The 20280-nt window shown below is 35.8% G+C and overlaps 1 protein-coding gene across 5 annotated transcripts in view; it reads left to right on the forward strand.

The window, feature by feature from the left end:
• LOC123745760 (protein tramtrack, beta isoform) overlaps positions 1-19868 on the forward strand; it is a 149460-nt gene extending 129592 nt beyond the window's left edge. Inside the window, exons 6-7 of one of the 5 annotated variants that reach the window (XM_045726629.2) lie at positions 18056-18377; positions 19390-19868. In XM_045726629.2, coding sequence (XP_045582585.1) covers positions 18056-18376 — 321 coding nt within the window. In that variant the 3' untranslated portion in view covers position 18377; positions 19390-19868. Of the gene's footprint in view, positions 1-1837; positions 4050-7529; positions 9324-15891; positions 16223-18055; positions 18378-19389 lie in introns of those variants that run through there. The other 4 variants (XM_045726628.2, XM_045726619.2, XM_045726627.2 and 1 more) reach the window with 4 other exon arrangements.
• The last annotated feature ends 412 nt before the right edge of the window (positions 19869-20280 follow it).

Here is a 20280-nt window from a genome sequence, read left to right on the forward strand (position 1 = left end):
TGGACCATTCTCAAGTCGATCACAATCAACTTGAGAATGGTCCAGGACGGACCGAAACGTCGTCGTCCCATCACCTTCTAGTGTGTGGTCTGGTCAACATACCCTTAGTGTCCACTAGAGGCTTAAGCAAGTCTTGCCTTATGGGCTTTAAGTTTTAACTTTTTACTTTGCAATGTGTGTGTATGTATATAGTCAGGTCATGATACATGCAAAAGATGCATTACTAGAAAACCAAACGCAGAGCAAAGTTAACTTTATATGGGGAAAAATTGGGATGCATTTCAAAGACAATCAAAAGTCCATTTTTACTAATTATCTCAATAAAGCACTTGAACATTATTAGGGTGGTAATCAGAGGCAATGTATGTTACTAGAGGAGTACCATAGGGTTCAGCTCTGATACCAATAATGTTCATTTCTACATAAATGATTTACCACATGGGATACAGAATTATATGAATATGTTTGTTGATGATGCTAAGATAGTAGGAATGATAAGAAACCTGAATGATTGGCATGCCCTTTAGGAAGACCTGGACATGATAAATGTATATAACACTATTTGGCAAGTAGACTTTAATGTGAATCACTGCCATGTTATGAAATATGGAATATGAGAAATAGATGACACACAACATTCAAATTATGTAAAAAAGTTTAAACAAAATTCTGATAAAGAAAAGTAATCTAGAGGTGGTTCTAGATAGAAAACTATCATGTGAGGATCACAAAACGAACTTTGTGCAAGAAGCCTATATTATGCATTCCAGTTTTAGAACAGCTTTTAGATACATGGATCGTGAAAACTAAAAAAAATTGTTCAAGACCCTTGTGACACCAAAGTTATAATGTGCAACAGTTATATGGTGCCCATATTTTAAGAAGCACATCAACAAACTAGAAATGGTTCAAAGACATGCAACTAAAAAGCTTTTGGAATTGAAAGACAAGAACTACAAGGAGAGACTAGAGGTGTTATATATGCCAAAGCTAGAAGAAATAGAGGTGATAGAAGAAAAAGAGGCAATATAATCACTATGTAGAAAATAGTAGTGGGAATCAACAAAATTGATAAGGAAGAATTCTTGAGATCTGGAACTTCAGGAACAAGAGGTCATAAATTTAAGCTAACTAAACAAAGTTGCCAAAGAAATATAAGAAAACTCACTTTCGTGAACAGCGGTAGACAGTTGGAACAAGTTAAGTAAGAAGTTGGTGGAGGCCAAAACTGTCAAAGTTTCAAAGCATTATATAATAAAGAGTATTGGGAAGAAGGGATACCACAAGCATAATTCTCATCCTGTAGCTACACTTGGGTAATAACTTTTGGTCTCTTAGCTAAAGCCTAAGAATAGCAACAAATAGTTATGGTGAAATATTTGTGAGAAAACTTACTGATCAGTAAAAGCAAAATGTTTTATTTAATTTAAAACCTATAAATATTTTGTCTTCCTTAGTTTGCATGTATGTGAGGGACTAAGACATACTATTTGTTTTTTTATCCTCACAAGGTGGGGTCTTGAAAGTGTAAATAATAACTTTATACCAAAGATTTGTCATGGGACAATCCGGTGCAATAATGTTAACATCTTTTGTCAGTTTGTTGCCATGTAACTTGTACTTGACCAGTTAAAGGTGTAGAAAGTCTTGTTTTAGGTTCCCACAACATATCAATAAAGATTATTTCCTGTATAACTGTTTTGATGTTTAATTACTCTTCAACCTGTTAAACAATATGTTAATGTGAATAACAAATCCATAATGGATATGCAGTGTATAATTTGATTATGCTGACTTACACTACAGTCACACTGAATAAGATGGGCATCCTCCACAGATGGTGCGGGAGAGTGACGATGTTGGTCCGGGAGACAGAGTTGCAAGACCTACCAACACCACCTCCGTCAACAGCAAGATGCAACGATGTCCTAATTGCCAATACACCACCAACCAAGATGCCCACTTCCTGGAACACTGGCTTACTCATTGCTGGGAGAAGTCCTTCTCTTGTCCATTCTGCCCATTTAAAGGGGCAGATTACAACCAGCTCAAGCGGCATTTTCGTATGCATACTGGAGATAAATCATTCTCATGCCCTCATTGCCCATATTTGACTATTGACAGTAGTAACCTTAAAAGACACATTCGAACACACACTGGTGAGAAACCTTATTCCTGTCCACACTGCCCTTATCAGTCTGCATTAAAAGGCAATCTAAATAGGCACCTACGCAGTCACATAGACAAGGCCAATTTGTCTCTATAATTTCAATTAGAACTGTTCATGCATTTTTTCAATGACTAACTTCAGAGAACCTATAAATTTTTTATATCAGTGCTACCAGACATTCTAACCTTATCAATACACTAATGTATATGAAAAATACTTTGTGAAATGGAAACATTATACTGTACAGTACTTAAAATACTGTAAAATCTAGTTATTATAGTAAAATTATTCAGAAAAGTATAATGCTCAAAACTGCAGCTTTCTCAAGGTGTTTTAGTGATATTTTAGGAACCATTGTTAGCAAGATTATTTATATGCAGCATGAAATACTGCACATGGCTTACTTATAAGGACAACATATACAGTATGTTGTATGACTGCTGTATTTATACAATATTGCATGCTATGTGCAAACATTGTTTATAAAACATGAGAAAATAAAAAAAGGCTAACTGCAGATGGCCTATTCAATTAAATATTGGCCCATTCAAGGCAGCTTCTATTTATACCAACCCTAAACTCATTTATATACTGTGTGTGTGTGTCTAACCAATGCATAAAGCAATTCCAATATCTCTCGTCTATTATGTTATCCGGTAATTTGTTCCATAAATCAACAGCTGTTTCTAAGCCAGTATTTACCCCAGGTCTTTTCTAAATGTAAATTTCTCTAACTTATATTCATTGTTAGGATTTATATTTCATGTTGATATATTTAAAACATTACAGTATTTATATTTCTTTTGTTATATCTGTACCCTTTTTTTGTTTATACAATTCAGTCATGTCACCCCCTAACTCTTTGTCCATTTAATGTCAATTTTTATTTTTTTAATCTTTTCATAAGGAAGGTTTGTAATTTCTAGGATTAACTTTATTATCCTTGTTCTGTCCATTTTATAGTACAGAAATATATTACAGTACAATAGCCTTGAAGAAGGGAACACAGAGCATTCAGAGAGAAACTTGCCATTTAACTTTGAATACGTTTGAATGTTCACTTCTCCTACCACCCCTTTTTCTTATGTTGTACACTTTATTATACTTTATTATACAAGGTTATACAGTTACTTGATTAATTACCAGTTGATTGAGAGTTGAGAGGTGGGACCAAAGAGCCGAAGCTCAACCCCCACAAGCACAACCAGGTGAGTACTTAAAAGAAGTACTGTAGATGAGTACTCTGACAGGAAGGCTGTCCCAGGAATGTTATGAGGTCAAGTGCTCATCTCCGAGAGTGAGAGGTATAGAGAAGAGATCGAGGAGGTACAGAGAGTGGAACAATGGGGGGGGGATAGGAGGGTATTAGGAAGGAACAAGAGAGAGAGAGAGGGGGGGGAAAAAGGATGGTAGGGTCGATTGCATAAGGAATAGTTCCGTCTTACCACCTGCCCTGGCAACTAAGTGTTACATGACTCAGATTCCTTTGAAAAGGGCTGATCTTCAAGTGGCCATTAATTTACAAATTGTCTTTAACAAAACTGACAACCACCTGGTGCCAGCCAGGCTACAGACCTGACCCCTTCACCTCTGGGGTGGGTGGAAAAGGGTATAGAAAGGTAGAGCGAGAAAAGAGAAAAAAATACAGAAAAGGTGGATGGGGAAATAGAGAAGATAATGTTGAACTCTATTACAATGTTAGTAAATCAATCCTCAGTTTCATGGATTCATCTCCAGCCTCCAATTTTGCAGTGGGCTAAATTACATATAAGGTTATCTCAAATGGGACTTTTTGTTCATGAACAATAGTTGAAAATTTTTATTTTAATCTGAGTGTTAGCCATGTTTCAAAATTGTTAATAAAGACAAAATTAAGATATCCAACTGTTTTAATAACTTTAGACTGGTAAGAACATTATCTTGTAGTAATATATGTGATATCTTAACTATGATTTGTGGACATCTGGTTTTCAATATTCAGAAAAGGTCTAGGTGGCACTTATGGAAAGAGAGTGCACGTGTATCAGCAGTGCTTCTCCTGTGGGCACATTAGACCACACTGCAGTGATCAACTCAAGATATCACCCTCGCAGTTGGACACTATTCCTTTTTATTTAGTAATATCTCTGGAAATGTAACCTCAGAAATTATACACATTATGTATCATTCGGTTTGAGTCCTGTTGCACATTTCAGTCTTGTTCAGGATTTTAATGCTTTTGTTTTGTTTTGTTTAACAAGATGTGTTTATTTGTCAATATTTTGCATAGTATTATAATGTGATGCTAGTTTTAATAAGAGCATTTATGCAGATATATTACATGTGTCAGAGTAATGTAAGCTGTTTGTACTACGTAAATTTTGTTGATCATTAATAAAAATTAGCGAAATAAAGATAAATATAGAGTGATTTTTGTAACACACATTTTATTTTCCACTAAATTTTTTGCATATTTTATTTTGATTATTAATATAAAAAATAGTGTTCATGCTAGCAATACACTGGTTTTACACACACACTGTATGTATTGGGTGATCCAACAATGCAAGTCAGAAAGGCGAGTGAATGAAAATATAAAAAGAGTAAGGTAAACAAAGCATAGAAACAAGACAATAAAGCCCTGAGATGAATGAATGACCCAGTCGTCAAGCACAGATCATGTTACGAACTGTACAATCTAGATCTCAAGATCTTGTTAGTTCCACCTGTGTATCACCAGGAAATGCACACCTTCCTCTTCAATCCCCTGGTCATGAACCTTAGTAATTTTACCCGGCAAGAATGTTTATAAAGTTCACTGTTACACTTCTCTTCCTGCCCCAACACTCTTAAAGTCCCAGTTGTTCAGATAAGTGTTGGCCATCCAGGACTGTTTTTGTCCTTCGGCGGCTATTTGCTTTATCTGTTATTGGACGTGTCTTATGTCACTCTCTGTAGCACATGTCCTGTGCATTGTTATTCGTTGTCATTTGAAATTGGCTTATGTTGATATGTTGATACTTAGGGTATGTTAAGCATAAATGTATGTTAAAATATGAATTATGGTGACTGTGAATTGTTGATGGACTCAAAAGTAAAATAATTTGTTAACTAAGTGTTAGTTTGTTGGACCAAGAGTCTTTTGCAGTATCCCTAGTTCTTGTTAAACTGGACCACTCTGGAGATATTTTGTAACATAATTTTTAAGTATTAGTGAATAAAGTCATTGTAAAGTAAATATATATTATTTGAGACATGTGTTGTATGTCATATTCTATGTTCCCTTACCAGAGGGAAGCTGTGTCCAGCACAGGTATGTGGTGTTTGTTACTTATGTAAATTAACTGATTGAGCAGGCCATATTTCATGATTAGTCACTCTCTGGCCTTTGCAAACGTGTGAATAATCGAGAAATAGGGCCTGCTCAATCAGACTGGGTAGTGTCTTGGGGCCTATAGTGGAGGTGGTCCTTAACCCCTTTTTTGATAGTCAGAGGTCTATACCCAGCAGTCTACCTCACAGCCCCACTTGGCCATTACAGAGTGGTCAAGTTAACCCTGCTCGGCTGTGGATGTCCCCAGTTGTTCCCACTTACCATCTGGGACTCATTTCATTCCTTGTCCAACTTTCTACATGACTACCTTAGCTCAGGTTCACCTTGTGTTGTAGATGGATTCCTCAATAGTGTCCTCGAATCAATGGGACATTGGCATGTTCCTGTTTGTTCCCAGTTCAGAGAATGGTTACATTTTGTGATGGTGCATCAGGTTCTCCCATTAGGCTTCACTCTGATTCCCTACACATTTATCAGGTTAGCGCACATTGTAATTTGTCACCTTCAGGTGTTAGGGGTTTTCATCTTAGCCTACTTCAATAACTGGCTGGTTTGGGATTCCAGCGAATCTTTATGTCTGCAAACCAGGAAACTAGTTCATTCCATCTTTCCAGGTTCAGGTTCCTGGGGAAGTGATGAAAATCCCATTCAATTCTGTCACACATTTGGATATGGTTTGGGATTCCTGGTCTGCTTTCCTTCTTCCTGTTACCTGCATCCTTGCTATTCTTAGACATGTAGTTTCCAGCTGGTGGAAGAAAGTCCTCGGGTCACCCGTCATTTGTTCACGCGGCTGTGCAGGGGTCCAAACTTTGTCTGTGTGGTTTGTTCTCTGGCCAGGGCAGGGTTTGGCTCTGTATTGTTTTCTTCAGTTTTGTTCCTTTTGCTGCTACTGGGACCATCAGGTGCAGGCTCCTTGGGCTCTTCGACAGCTCTTGGCTTGCCAGTTTCGTCTTCTGGCTTTTTGTAGTTCTGTCCTTCGTTCCTTGTTCCAGGGCCCGTTTCTCTCAGGTTGCCCAGTGTCAAGTTTACCCAGCCTGCAGTATATCTTTGAGCCCATAATATTTGCAAGTAAGTTTGATGTCTTGACCAGATATTCAGGCTAGGAGGTTTTGGCAGCCCAAGAGAGTGCTGGCAGCTCATTACTTTGTGAACGTTCTTGCTTCCTGTGCTGGGCTTGCATGACTTTGGGGTGGTTTACTCATCACTAATTCCCCCATTCATGTGGGTTACTTTCTGTTGCTCTTCTCCATCCATGGTGAGTACCCATTTTGTTTTTCTCCATATTGATGTAACATCAAGGCGACACCAATAGGAACATTCCTGGAAAATCAGCATTGAATATAATGAAAGGCCATTTTCTGGTGGGTACTTGGTGGCTTCTTGGAACCCTCCCTTCCCCATTCAAGGGTTTTAGTTTTCCAGCTTTCTAGCCAAATGAAGTTCATAGCTAGAGGATTGAGAAGGAAAGTGCTCATTCCTGCAGAAGTGTACAGGTAGAACTACATGTAATGACATAATTGCTTCATGCCAGGGTTATTCATTCATGCGGCCTGACTGTCTCATTTTCTATTTTTTTTTTTTTTTTTACTTTGCTTTTTGTTTTGGTTCCTCCATCATTTTGATGGCCTTTTCTTGGTTAGCTTAATCTCAGATCCTCTGCTTCTTGTGCTTCTTTAGAGGGGGGGGCCAGGTTTTGGCCTCTCATCTCTAGTAAGCTTTCCGTAACTTGCAAGGGGCCTGGCTTGGACTGAATTGGGTAGAACTTGCCAGGCAGCAAGCACCAAGGAACTACTAAAGACCCACAAGAAAGAGGCATTTCATTACATTCAACACTGTTTTTTTCTTTATGAGAATAAATAATATTGATTGCATAAGTTCTGCAATAATTTTTTTTTGTCAGTGTTGGGTGAGATTTTCATTTGATTACTTCTGTATTATGTGAAAGTCCTATATCCAGCAGCTCAAAAGGTTTTGCCAATATTTTAGACAATGTATATTTATGTTGAAATTAATGACAATGAATAAGGAAAGTGTCACTTACAGGTGGGGCTGAATAGTGAAGCTGAGCAGCACAGTGGAGGTGGAGCAGCAAATCGTGGAAGGAGTGTAGCCACTAGCAGGAAGCTCCACCAGTGTCCCGTCTGCCCCTACACAACCTCTAATCGTTCTCACTGGATAGTACATTACCGCACTCACACAGGGGAAAAGCCATATGCCTGTCCATACTGTCCTTATGAGGCAGTTGCAAACAGTGACCTTAAGAGACACATTCGTATTCACACTGGAGAAAAACCTTTTTCTTGTCCCCATTGCTCCTATCAAACTGCTGTCAGTACTAGTCTCAAAAGACATATTCTGACTCACACACGTTAATACTTGTAAATAATTTAATGTGTAATTACCTAAATGTAATTACAGGATGAGAGGTATGATCATGATATGCCATCTTCCCTATAATCTTTGTTATATGACATTTTGATGCCTACAATAGTTTTAGCAAATACTAGTACCACTCTTTTATTAAAATTATTCCAACCATCCAAAAATTCACAAAATAGAACTTTCATTCATTTTGGCAACACCTTTGTTTCTTAGTTTGAGTCCATGGCCTGTTTTCTTAGATTGAATTTATAACCTCGTTCTTAAAGTTGCTGGCTTCATTGTTTGTCTGTATGGGTGTTTATGACTGTCTTGAATGCCTGCCTATCCATCTGTCTGTCTCTCTGTCTGTCTGTCTGTCTGTCCGGATGTCTGTCTTTACATGAGTGTGTGTGCATTTATACTGAATGGAACTGTTTACAAGAAAAATTATTCCAATGTGACAAACTAAATACAGTATTTTAAATGAGTATAATTAAACAGAATGCATTATTGATTTCTATCCTCAATATCTATAAGCAGAACTCGGATATTTGAGAGAATTAGAAAAATGTGTGTGGAAGAGTTGATAACCTAAAAGTCAGTGACAGTGACTATACATGTAATATTTTACTGTAGGCAGAAAAATAGCAAGCACTTAATAATACTAGAAAAAATGCATTTATGTATTGAGCATTTTAAACACTAACAGGAAAATACAGTATACAAGAAGCTGCATCCTTTGTTCCATTGTATACAATTTTTTTCTTATTTATTATCCTTACTGGTGGGCTTGACATATTTCTTGTCAAACATTACACTCAGACCAACAAATTACACAACAGACCAACAAAAAAGTTGAACCCAGACCAACAAATTTCCAGAAATTTAATTAGATGTAGATATTTTTGGAAAACTAATGTAAATAGAATCCTATGCAAAACCACATTCAAATGTGTTTGGGAAAAACAATAGTTACATTTCAAAAACCTCCAATAATTACACTCACTTTTTTCTCATGAAAAATATCTACCTTTACTATTATTGAATATGCCTGCCACTGTCCACTCACACAGTCAATGCAAATACAATACAATACATTAGTAATACTATTTACAACAAATGGTGAGCACCCAATTTCTGGCACAGAACAGACAACTTGTGTTTTAAACAGCATCAGAAAACATGAATACAATACAAAATGGGGACATGGTTTTTCTCCTAATTTCGTAAAAACATGCATAATGTTTACTTAATGTGTTGATAAATACATTATTTATTAAAGCAAAAACAGTAATTAATATTAGTAAAGCTATGCCATGTATTTATTGCATAATGCTTTGCAATGGGAGTGTATCAAATTTGTTAATGCTTACTTGAGAATTCAACTGGATTCGTATCAATATTTTCCAAGACTGCATCCCCTGTGTAGCTGAAAGGCCATCAATATACTGTAATGAATTCTATCCAAAATTTCAAGGTTTCTGTATTTTCACTTTCCCAAATTTTTTTATCACCATATGTAATTACCTAAGTGTAATTACCTAAGTGTAGTTACAGGATGAGAGCTACGCTCGTGGTGTCCCGTCTTCCCATCACTCTTTGTCATATAACGCTTTGAAACTACTGACGGTCTTGGCCTCCACCACCTTCTCACTTAACTTGTTCCAACCGTCTACCACTCTATTTGCGAAGGTGAATTTTCTTATATTTCTTCGGCATCTGTGTTTAGCTATGTGTGAGTTTTCATGCTACAAATTGCAGAAGATATTTTTGTCCATTATTACACACTATTTTAACAATACAGTTTTTAGTAATACCCGTATATGCAAAACAGAAATACAAAAATCATACTAACAGTAAACATTGCTAAACAAATATGTATCGGCTCGTATTCCTATGCCATACAAGTCAATACTGTAGTTCACTGGGATACTTTTGGTAATCCAGACTTTTTTATCCAGAATTTAAAGAATTCAGCGACTCAATCTGGATTGTACTGCAAATATCTCTTCAGGAGGGCAAATTGGCTGACATAGAGATTGACAAACATTGTGGCCCTATACAGATAATGGACTACAGAATATTCCTAAAATTATAGGCCTTTGTCCTTGACATATGTTGTAGTAAAGATGTAACAGAAAGCTACTTTATATGGACAAAATGGGTACACCACCTAGACAATAGCAAATAATTTGGTTTCAGATCATAAAGTCTTGTGTGAGCATTGGATCAGCTTAAACAACAGGATACCCGAGATTTCTCAGCAATGGAGAGGGTTGCCTGACTGTGTTTATTTAAACTTCAAGAAAGCATTTGACATAATCCTCTACTCAAGACTTACCTGGAAGCTGGGACATAATGAAGGTGTAGCTGGTGTACTTCTACAGTGGATGAGCAGAACATTCATGAATTATTTTGTATTTAAAAAAATAATAAATAAATAATTATTTATTATTTATTATTGAAAATGAGATTATAAATAAATGGAATATATTTCAAATTGAAGATAAGTCACTAGGAGGGGTCCCCACCAGGTTCAGTATTGAGCTCAACAATATTTAAAATCTTTAATTTATATAAATTATCAAATGGAGTGAGAAATAATATAAACATGTTTGCTGATGCTGCTGAACTCTTGAGTACAGTGGGACATTGAGAGGAGTGCAAGAACTGACAACTGGACGTAGACAAACTGAGTAAATGGAACAGAGAGTGGAAGATGGAAGTCAGTGTCCCAAAAGTGTTATGTAATGGTAATTGGACAAAATATGAACAGGCTGCACAAAAAATGTACAGTAACTTGTGTGGCAAACCTTTAGATATATGAAATCTAACAGGTTTATATATCTTCTTTTCAATCTCATTGAAAAGAATTTGGAGCTAACTGTAAAAGGTAATCTTTATATGAAGATTATATAAGTGCTAAGGTAAGATGATCATATGCTTTATTGACAGACCTGTGGATACTCATTAAATACACGAGTGAGGAAATGCTAAAAACATTATTTATGAAACACATTAACCTAAACTAGAATATTCATTAGTAGTATGGTGTTCCCATATATAGAATCACATAAACAAAATAGAATCCCAAAACATGCAACAAAGTCAATCACAAAGCTATGTAATATGAGTTATAAGGAGAGACAATGCACAACTGGAATTTAATGTGAATAAATTTCAAGTTCTGGAATGTGGAATAGAAAATACACCAAACACAACCTACAAGTTATGTTAAAAGCTTTAACAAATTTTAATAAAGAAAGAGATCTAGGGATGGTTCTATTTAGAAAACTGTCACCTGAGGACCACATAAAGAACATTGAGTGAGGAGCCTATTTTATGCTGTCCAATTTCAGAATTACTGTTAAATACATGGATGGTGAAATACTAAAGAAATTGTTGACCAAACCACACACTAGAAATTGAAGAGACGACGACGTTTCGGTTCGTCCTGGACCATTATCAAGTTGATTGTGCAATATTGTCACAATCAACTTTATAATAGTCCAGGACGAACCAAAACGTCATCTCTTCAATTTCTAGTGTATGGTTTGTCCAACATTTTTCAGCCACGTTATTGTGACTTCATCTGCACTAAAGAAATTGTTCACGGCCTTTGTGAGACCAAAATTGGAATAAGCAGCCATTGTGTGGTGCCCATATCTCAAGAAGCACATCTATAAACTGAAAATGGTGCAAAGATATGCAACTAAATGACTCTCTGATGTAAAAGACAAGAGCTACAAGGAGAGGTAAGAAGCACTAAATATGCCAAAACTAGAAGACAGAATAAAAGAGGCAATATGATAACTACATACAAAATTGTATCAGGAATCATCAAAATTGATAAGGAAGAATTCCAAACAAGAGGCAGTAGATTTAAATTATAAAAACAAAAATGCAAGCAAAAATTTATACAATTCTCTTTTGTGAATAGGGATTGATAGTTGCAATATACTAAATGAGAGGGTAGTGAATACCAATTCCATTGGAAGCTTTAAAACATTACAAGACAAAGATTACAGGGAAGGTGGGATACAATTTGCACAGGTCTCATTCTGTAACTACTGTGCACTTACATATTTACTGCATACAGTACAATACAGTAATTACCTGTCCAGTCAACCCTCACTATGCATGAGAGATGCATTCCTTATGCACCTCGGCATAAATGGATTTGCATAAAATTATCTTAAGTGTATTGGAAAAATGGGAATGCATTCCAGAGGCCTCCCAAAGTCTGCTTTATCCACTCTCAATAAAGCACTTTCCTGAACAATATTGCTAAGTGGTGTACTTCTTTTACCAAGCAAGAATGTACCGTATAAATCAGACCTGTACACTCGCCAATAATGTAGATGAGAGTGAATGTTATAGTTTGTTTCATCATGATAACATTTTGGATACAGCAGATGTTTGAAGGTGGCAAGGTGCAACACTGTAAAGCTTTTTAAAAGGTGTGCAAACAAAAAAAATAAAAAAATTGTGCAAACTCATGATTAGTTAACCCAGTGCTTGGGTTAAGTGAATTTTTGGCATTAACTATCTCTTGTATAATTCATTTCATGCATAGTGAGTGATAAGTTACCCCCATCTGCTACATTCCTAGCTGCAGTCACTTATTTTGTGAGTAATCACTAGCATTCAGTAACTTCTAGTCTGTGCATATTCACAGAATTTAATGACATTTTATCAGTCATAATGGTAAGCAGTACAACTTCTTAATTATTTTGGTTTCAAGTTGTGGGTAATGTAAAAGTATGGCAAGTAATATATCCATATTTGTTTAAGTATGATATAATAATCAAGCACTTATGAGAAGTATGACAAGTACGGTTTAGGATTAAGATAAACAAGTCCAGTATGTATAAATACACTGCAAGTTTCATGTATTATGTTAACATTATATACACAGTCTGTCGATCTTTCATTTCTCTGAAAAATTACAATGTAGGCACAAGCGTGATAACACAACAAATGGCATTTTAGAAAATATAATTGTACAGTACTGTACAATGCAGTACTGTATATACAAAAATATTAATTGTTATGTACACAAAAATTTAAATACAGCATCTATGTGAAATTTTTATTATTAAGGTAATAAATAGAACAATACAGTTTGTAATATTTTTTTCTATTTTACTATTGCCATCAGATTGCATGATATATTAATATCTTTAAATGTGATATTGATAATGTGATATTTTATCCCTAGTTAGAACTTTATGTACAGTACTTTAATGATTTAAAAATCCTCCTTATGGGGAGGAAAACAACAAAAATTATTGCAAAATACACTTACAGGTTTAGTACAAATGTTTATGATGCTTGAGTGAAGATTGCAATGTTTAAGTTTTTCTGGCTTAGTTACTCAGTTTGGAGGGTACATGTAACGTCAAAATAATGTCATGACTGGCCCAGAATTTGTCAACAAAACATTATGATGCTTCAATCACACAACTTGATTGCAAAGCTAGACACTAAATTATTTATTCATTTATTTATCTATCTATTTATATACAAGAGGGTACATTGGGTTTATGAGTACATAGCATTGATGTTTTTACATTCTTGCACAGCCAGTAACATGCATAGCATTTTGGGTACTTATGACCAAATGTTTAGAGTATTTGACTCAAAAAGTTAAAGAAAATATAGTTTTCTGTGTGTGGTAGTGTGTTTTCATTTCTGTTTACGCCATCATCTCTAAAGACAGACAATAACCACATGCAGAACCTTCTAACTTAACCTTCACCTTCTAACTTAAGCCTTAAGCCTTAACCTTCTAACTACACACCCTAAAGTAAGTAAATGTTCTGGTGCATATATAAAAATCATTCATTTTTCTTTGTATATCGTAAAGCATTGCTTTCTGATGTTGGGAAAAAAATCTAATCATTTTACTTTGACCATAGTGAGGTGATGATATGTTGGGTACATTATAGTCTGAGAAATAATTTTCATTAACTACTGTATTTGTAATAGAGTTCTTATAATTTGTATCTTCCAAGGTCCATAAAAGTACCTGAAATATTGCATAGCATCAGTGGTTCCTAGCATGGGCATCAGTTAATGGATGGTAATGTACCTGACATGGTGCTATTGTTTTTACTAAAGCTTTTGGGATTGTTTTCCAGTATGGCAAACAATTGCCAAAAGCAGGCGAAGAGTCACAATAACGTGGCTAAAGTAAGTTGACCAGACCACACACTAGAAGGTGAAGGGACGACGACGTTTCGGTCCGTCCTGCACCATTCTCAAGTCGATTGTGCATTTGGCACAATCGACTTGAGAATGGTCCAGGACGGACCGAAACGTCGTCGTCCCTTCACCTTCTAGTGTGTGGTCTGGTCAAATTGCCAAAAGTATCTAGTGTTGAATTATATCCACATGGAGCACTTTTGAATATTACAAGGCGCATCTAGTCTCTCACAGGCATTTGGCACACTGTCCCCATTACTTTAGGTTGATGGGAGCAATTTAAGTGTTAACAAGTATTTCATCATCTGTTTTTCTCAAGTTCCCATTTTTATGTGATGGGAAGGTATCAGCCCAAAATAAATTAAAAAGCAATATGATAAAACAAAATTAAATAAAATAAAGATGCTGTTATATCTTGTGGAATCAGCACTATCAAAGCTACAACAACTCCCAGCCATTGCATATGAGTGTAAAAAAACTTCTCATGAGTTGCCATTTATAACTGCAATGGTCCCAGTATTGCAAGGATCAGTATTGTACAGTTTCATGAGGATCAGTATTATATGGTCCCCATAAAAGATCAGTATTGTATGGACCCCACAAGAACCAGTATTGTATGGTCTTACAAGGACCAGTATTGTGTTATCCACAAGGACCAGAATTGTATTGTCCCACAAGGACCAGTATTGTACAGTCCCACAAGGACCATCATTGTATGATCTAACAAGAACTAGTATTGTATGGATCATCTAGGATCAGTATCATGTGGTTCCATAAGGACCAGTATTGTATGGGTTCACAGGAACCATTATTGTATGGTCCAATAAGAACCAGTATTAAACAGTCCCATAATGACCATTATCGTACTGTCCCTCAAGGACCCAGGATGGGAAGCAGAAGAACTCATAAAACCCACTTCAGGTATAAGTCAGGATCACTACTGTATGGTTTCACAAGGATCAATACTGTACTGGTCCCAGTCATGTACTGTAAGGGTTTGCAGAGTTATGAAATGTATATAATAAATGAATGATGGAATTTAGGATGAAGAAAGGCATGCAACATAAACTGGAAAGAATTAGAGAATGCCCCACAAGGATTACAGACAGTGTAATAGAATTTGAAGAAAATCTGGCAAATAAATAGACCGAGGTTACTATACAGTACAGTATGTGAGTCTTTATCATCAGAAACCACAAAACTACCAAGTAAACTAAGTTCTATGCAACTTTGTTAAACTGTACGATAGTTTTGAGTACTATACTGTACAGTACACGGACTGAAAAAGTCAGTGAAATTTCAATTTATATTGGACCTAAACTATTATATGCAGCTGTGGAATGTTGCCTGCACTTTAAGAGCGTACCAGGAAAATATATAAAATCAAAATACTGTATTTGCAATTAAATGAATTACAATGTTATGAGGAAAGATTTAAAGGTTTTGATCTAGTATAAACAAATTTGAAGACAAGATAAAGAGGGCATCTGATAAATTTGTCAAAATATATGTATGAGAAGATAGATATTGAATACTTTTTGAAACTATTGTTGTTCATAAAATGTAGCACAGAAAGGATAATAGGATATATTTATCATTAATTATACTGAAGTAGGTTGAAATAACTTATGATAAAATATGATATTAAAAACTAGATGAAACTCCATAAGAACAATTCTCTTCCTGCAACTACAACTAATACGTCATAAACTGTACATACTTACAGTACAGTATATAATTAAACAGCTGTCTAGTAAGCAGTATGCTAAATAATAAGTCTGTTACCAAGCAACAATCAGGTTTTTAGTCTCCTTATTAAGATGCACATCATCTACAGATGAGGCCAGGGAGTGATGATGGATATGCTGAGTGGAGTGGCGTGAGAGTGCCAGTCAAGAGCCCCAGTGCTTCCACCAAGATCCACCAGTGCCCCTACTGTCCTTACCAAACGCCCAAAACCTCAAATCTTAAGAAGCATGCACGTATTCACACAGGAGAGAAACCATTCGGGTGTCCACATTGCCCATTTCGAGCAACCCAAATGGAGAATCTTAGAAAACATGTCCTTACACATACTGGAGCAAAACCTTATGCTTGTTCTCTGTGTGCCTTCTGCTGCACCACGAAGAGCGTCTTGATGAACCATATCATGTCACAGCACACTTAAGGTAAACTTTAATTTACATCTGGTGATCTAGGTCTATTTAAATTTATTGGTTATCCCAACAGTAGAATATCTTAAATTTTTTTGTTTCATTTGTTTTATTAACCCCCTTCTGCCATTTTTTTTTGTACCAGCACTTAATTTTTGGATTTATTAAGAATTTCATTTTCATTATTGTACCTTAAAGCAAAGGATACTGTCATATACTGTACTGTATTAGTAAACCAAAGCTGTTCTCTTTTCAAATTAGGCACTGATGCTCTTTTGGGATATACAGAAACAACAATTTCCCATATTGTTTTGACAACAAATAAGTGCAGCTACAGCAAACATAATACAATCAACAAATGTGTAATCACTTAGGTATTAACACATTTGATGATGCTCAAGTATGTATTGGATACCCTTAATTGGTACGGCAATTCCAGAAGGTGCCAGGCTAGAGCCAATTTCCAGATAATTTGTGTTAATTTGGCATATGACTACCTTAGTTGTATAATTATTGATTAATTAGCTAATTTTTTACTGCTGATGTGACCATTCAGTTAAAGTGCTAACCAGCACACAGTGGGATTTTGCTCAACTAGAACATTTATGAACAGGAAAGAATTTGCAAGATAATAAATTCTTGGTGAACTGGAATACAGTATGCATGGTGCCTGCTTCACCAAACTGTCATGGTTTTCTGGTCCAACTCAGCCAACAAAATATTAAAAAAAAAATCAGTTTTAATTATTACAGCATATATTTCTTGATTTATTTATATGTTGTACAGAAAATATAAGAAGGTAAAATGGGTTATGTAAATACCTATTGAATTGATGATTAGATGGTACATTCTTGTAAAGTCATTAATACGCATGGCATTTCATATTAAATATTAATTTTAATAATACTTAATTTGACAATGAATTTCTTTATTTGAATATTTACTAAAAATTGTGTAATTATTTTAATGTAGTGTCAAGATGAGAACTATCCTCATGGTGTCCCATCTTCTCAGTACTCTTTGTCATATGCCACTTTGAAACTACTGTACAGTACTGATAGTTTGGCATTCACTGTCTTCTCGCTTAACTTCTTCCATCTACCACTCTGCAAAGCAGAACTTTCTAATGTTTTTTCTGTGGCGTTGTTTCCTTAGCTTGAGTCTTGTTCTTGAAGGTCCTAGGTTTAATTTTTTTCAAGATGGGGGATGGTTACTAGAGGCCTAAGGAAGATAATGTGAGCCCTGTAACGTACGATTATGTTACGTTGTTGAGTAGATTAGATACACAGTGTTTAGTGGGTTTTCATATTTATTTAGTAGTCTTGGATACAGCAGTGTCGTAGACGTTGAGACAGAGCCTGGAGCAGAGCAGAGAGCTGAGTGAAGCCGGAGTCGCGGAGATCTATGTGGGAGAGCATTGTACAGTAGCTTGATGTGGTCCTAATCTGCTGTCTGTTCTATGTTGAAGCTGTAGCATCTTATGGTCGATTAGAACTGCATACGCTGAGTGCTACATTCTTGACTGTGGAAATTGTACTGTTGGCTATTCACTTCAAGCTTGTTTATATGTGGTGACTACACCTCAGCTCCCTCCAACAGGATGAAAAGAGTGTTACCTGTAATTGGGGAAAAGAATTGTAGCTTCTGTAATTAGTGCTAATTAGTTATGCCATTCAGCTAATGAGAGATTGTAGTGAGTATATTGTTTGTACTCGCTACAGCCCCTTGTATGCGTGGGAGGTGTCAAATCTATCAATTTGTCTAGAACAAATTATCTCAAATAACAAGATTGTTATCAAACAGCAGTCTGGTAATAGGTGTAAATATTAAGGTGCACATCATCTACAGATGAGGTCGGGGAGCGATGGTGGGTGGAGTGGCGCTACAGGGCCAGAGAGGAACCCCATTGCTTCTACCAAGATCCACCGGTGCCCCTACTGTCCCTATCAAACGCCCATCACATCTAATCTTAAGAAGCATGCTCGCATTCACACAGGAGAGAAACCATTCGGGTGTCCATATTGTCCATTTCGAGCAACCCAAATGGAGAATCTTAGAAAACATGTCCGTACACATACTGGGGAGAAACCTTACGCTTGTTCTCAGTGTGCCTTCCGCTGCACCAAGAAGAGCATCTTGATGAGCCATTTTATGTCACAACACACTTAAGGTAAACATAGACCTGTGTCTGATGGCTTAGGCCACTTTAAAATTCATTGCTTGTTTATCGTTAATAATCATCATCATCATCCCATTTTCCACTTTCATGGCATAGGGAAGCATCAGTCTGGAAGAATTAGAAAGGCAAATAGATAAAGAATACAGCTGTCAAAGAAAGACACCCCCATTTATTCACTGTATTTTTCACACTACATACTGCAGCACCCCATACTAACTCATACAACTAAGTGTAAAGCAGTTCTTTTTTGCTATTATTTAAAAATAGTGTCTATCAAATGTTTACCCCCTTAATTATGAGTTCATCTAGCCTTATTCACTACCACTTCTCAAACACTGTTCATACTCAGTCCCTCAATCCGAGTTTCAAATAATATTTCTAATAACCCCCTTATAGAAGTTTGCAATGGATTTCTACAATTGACACTTATATTTTAATAATGTGCTCTAATCACAAAGTGCACATGGGAATGTTTATAAAGTATTGTTAATTATTTACTGCTTACATTCAAGTAGAGACGGAACAACTAACACAGGAGAAATGTCTTCCACACATACACACTGTTGGAAGGAGTTTTAAATCCAGTGTTTCACCAGGACATACATTTAAAAAGTTTTGTTTCACCCAAAATGCATTTAAAAAGGCCCCTTCCTTACAGGACTTCAATACAAACTAGTACAGTGTGTATATATATATAAGATAATATAGCAATAGCTATAAGTACTGTTTTGAAATGCTGTAATATTTGTGAAAGGTATAAATTTTGTTTTGCTGTCTCTAATGAAGATACCTGACAGGAATGCAAGGAGACTACCCAAGGGTGAAGGACAATGAGTTAGGATAAATAATATTATCCTAACTCTATCTATTATTTGTGTGATTATCTATTTTTGTGTGCTGATGTGAATCTTTTATGACCTATTTTTATTTCATCTTTGATCAAAAACAAAAAATGTTTTTTTGACAGTATGTAATCTGTAGTTTAATGTTTTTTTCTTGGCAGGTGCTGGTGAGATCTGAGGCAAGATGTAGGGAGGAAGCTTTATCAACTAACCTCTGGAGTAAACTATCAAATAACGTCTTTCCCAGTGTCAGCCTTGCTAATAGTGGAGTTTCCAAGATCCATCAGTGTCACTATTGCCCTTATACTACCACTTTTAAGTGTAATTTATCACGGCACGAGAGAACTCATACTGGAGAAAAGCCATATTCTTGCCCACACTGTGATTTTCGGTGTACTCAGAATTGTGATCTTAAGAAACATATTCGTATTCATACTGGAGAAAAGCCTTTTGCATGTGCTCACTGTCCATATCGTTCTTCCCGAAGCGAAAGCTTAAAAAGTCATATGCGTATACATACAGCCATTGATAGTAGTTAAAGAAACCACTGGCAGAACCATGTTTTATCTAAGTAACACCTTGGTTTTGAATTATGCACATAAACTTTAAACTTAATAAAAAATACAGTTGCAGCAAACAGTACAAGAATTGTTTTATTGTTGAAGCCTTTGTAACATAATTTGTACATGATATATATTGTCCTTTTGTACATCATACATTTTTGCTTATCAAATGAGTAAATCAAAGAGTTTATGTTATTAAACCAAAAATAATATAAATAGTTTTAATTGCTTATGTATACAGTACCAAGCAAGACATATAATGTTCTTGTGAGTGATGTCACTGAAAGTGTGAATTACATTTGATTTATTTTATAGCAACATGGATGATTTATTAATGCATATAAGCTGTCATTGGCAGCTAACAAATGCTGAAAATGTTTTTATTACTTATTTAAGAATTTGAATTTGCCTACCCATGAACTAGGCATTGACGGTGCACTCCCTTTCCTCGATGTCCATGTGAGAATTAAAGACGACATTTTCACCACA

This window comes from Procambarus clarkii, chromosome 88 (assembly GCF_040958095.1).
Source record: "Procambarus clarkii isolate CNS0578487 chromosome 88, FALCON_Pclarkii_2.0, whole genome shotgun sequence".
NCBI lineage: Eukaryota > Metazoa > Arthropoda > Malacostraca > Decapoda > Cambaridae > Procambarus > Procambarus clarkii.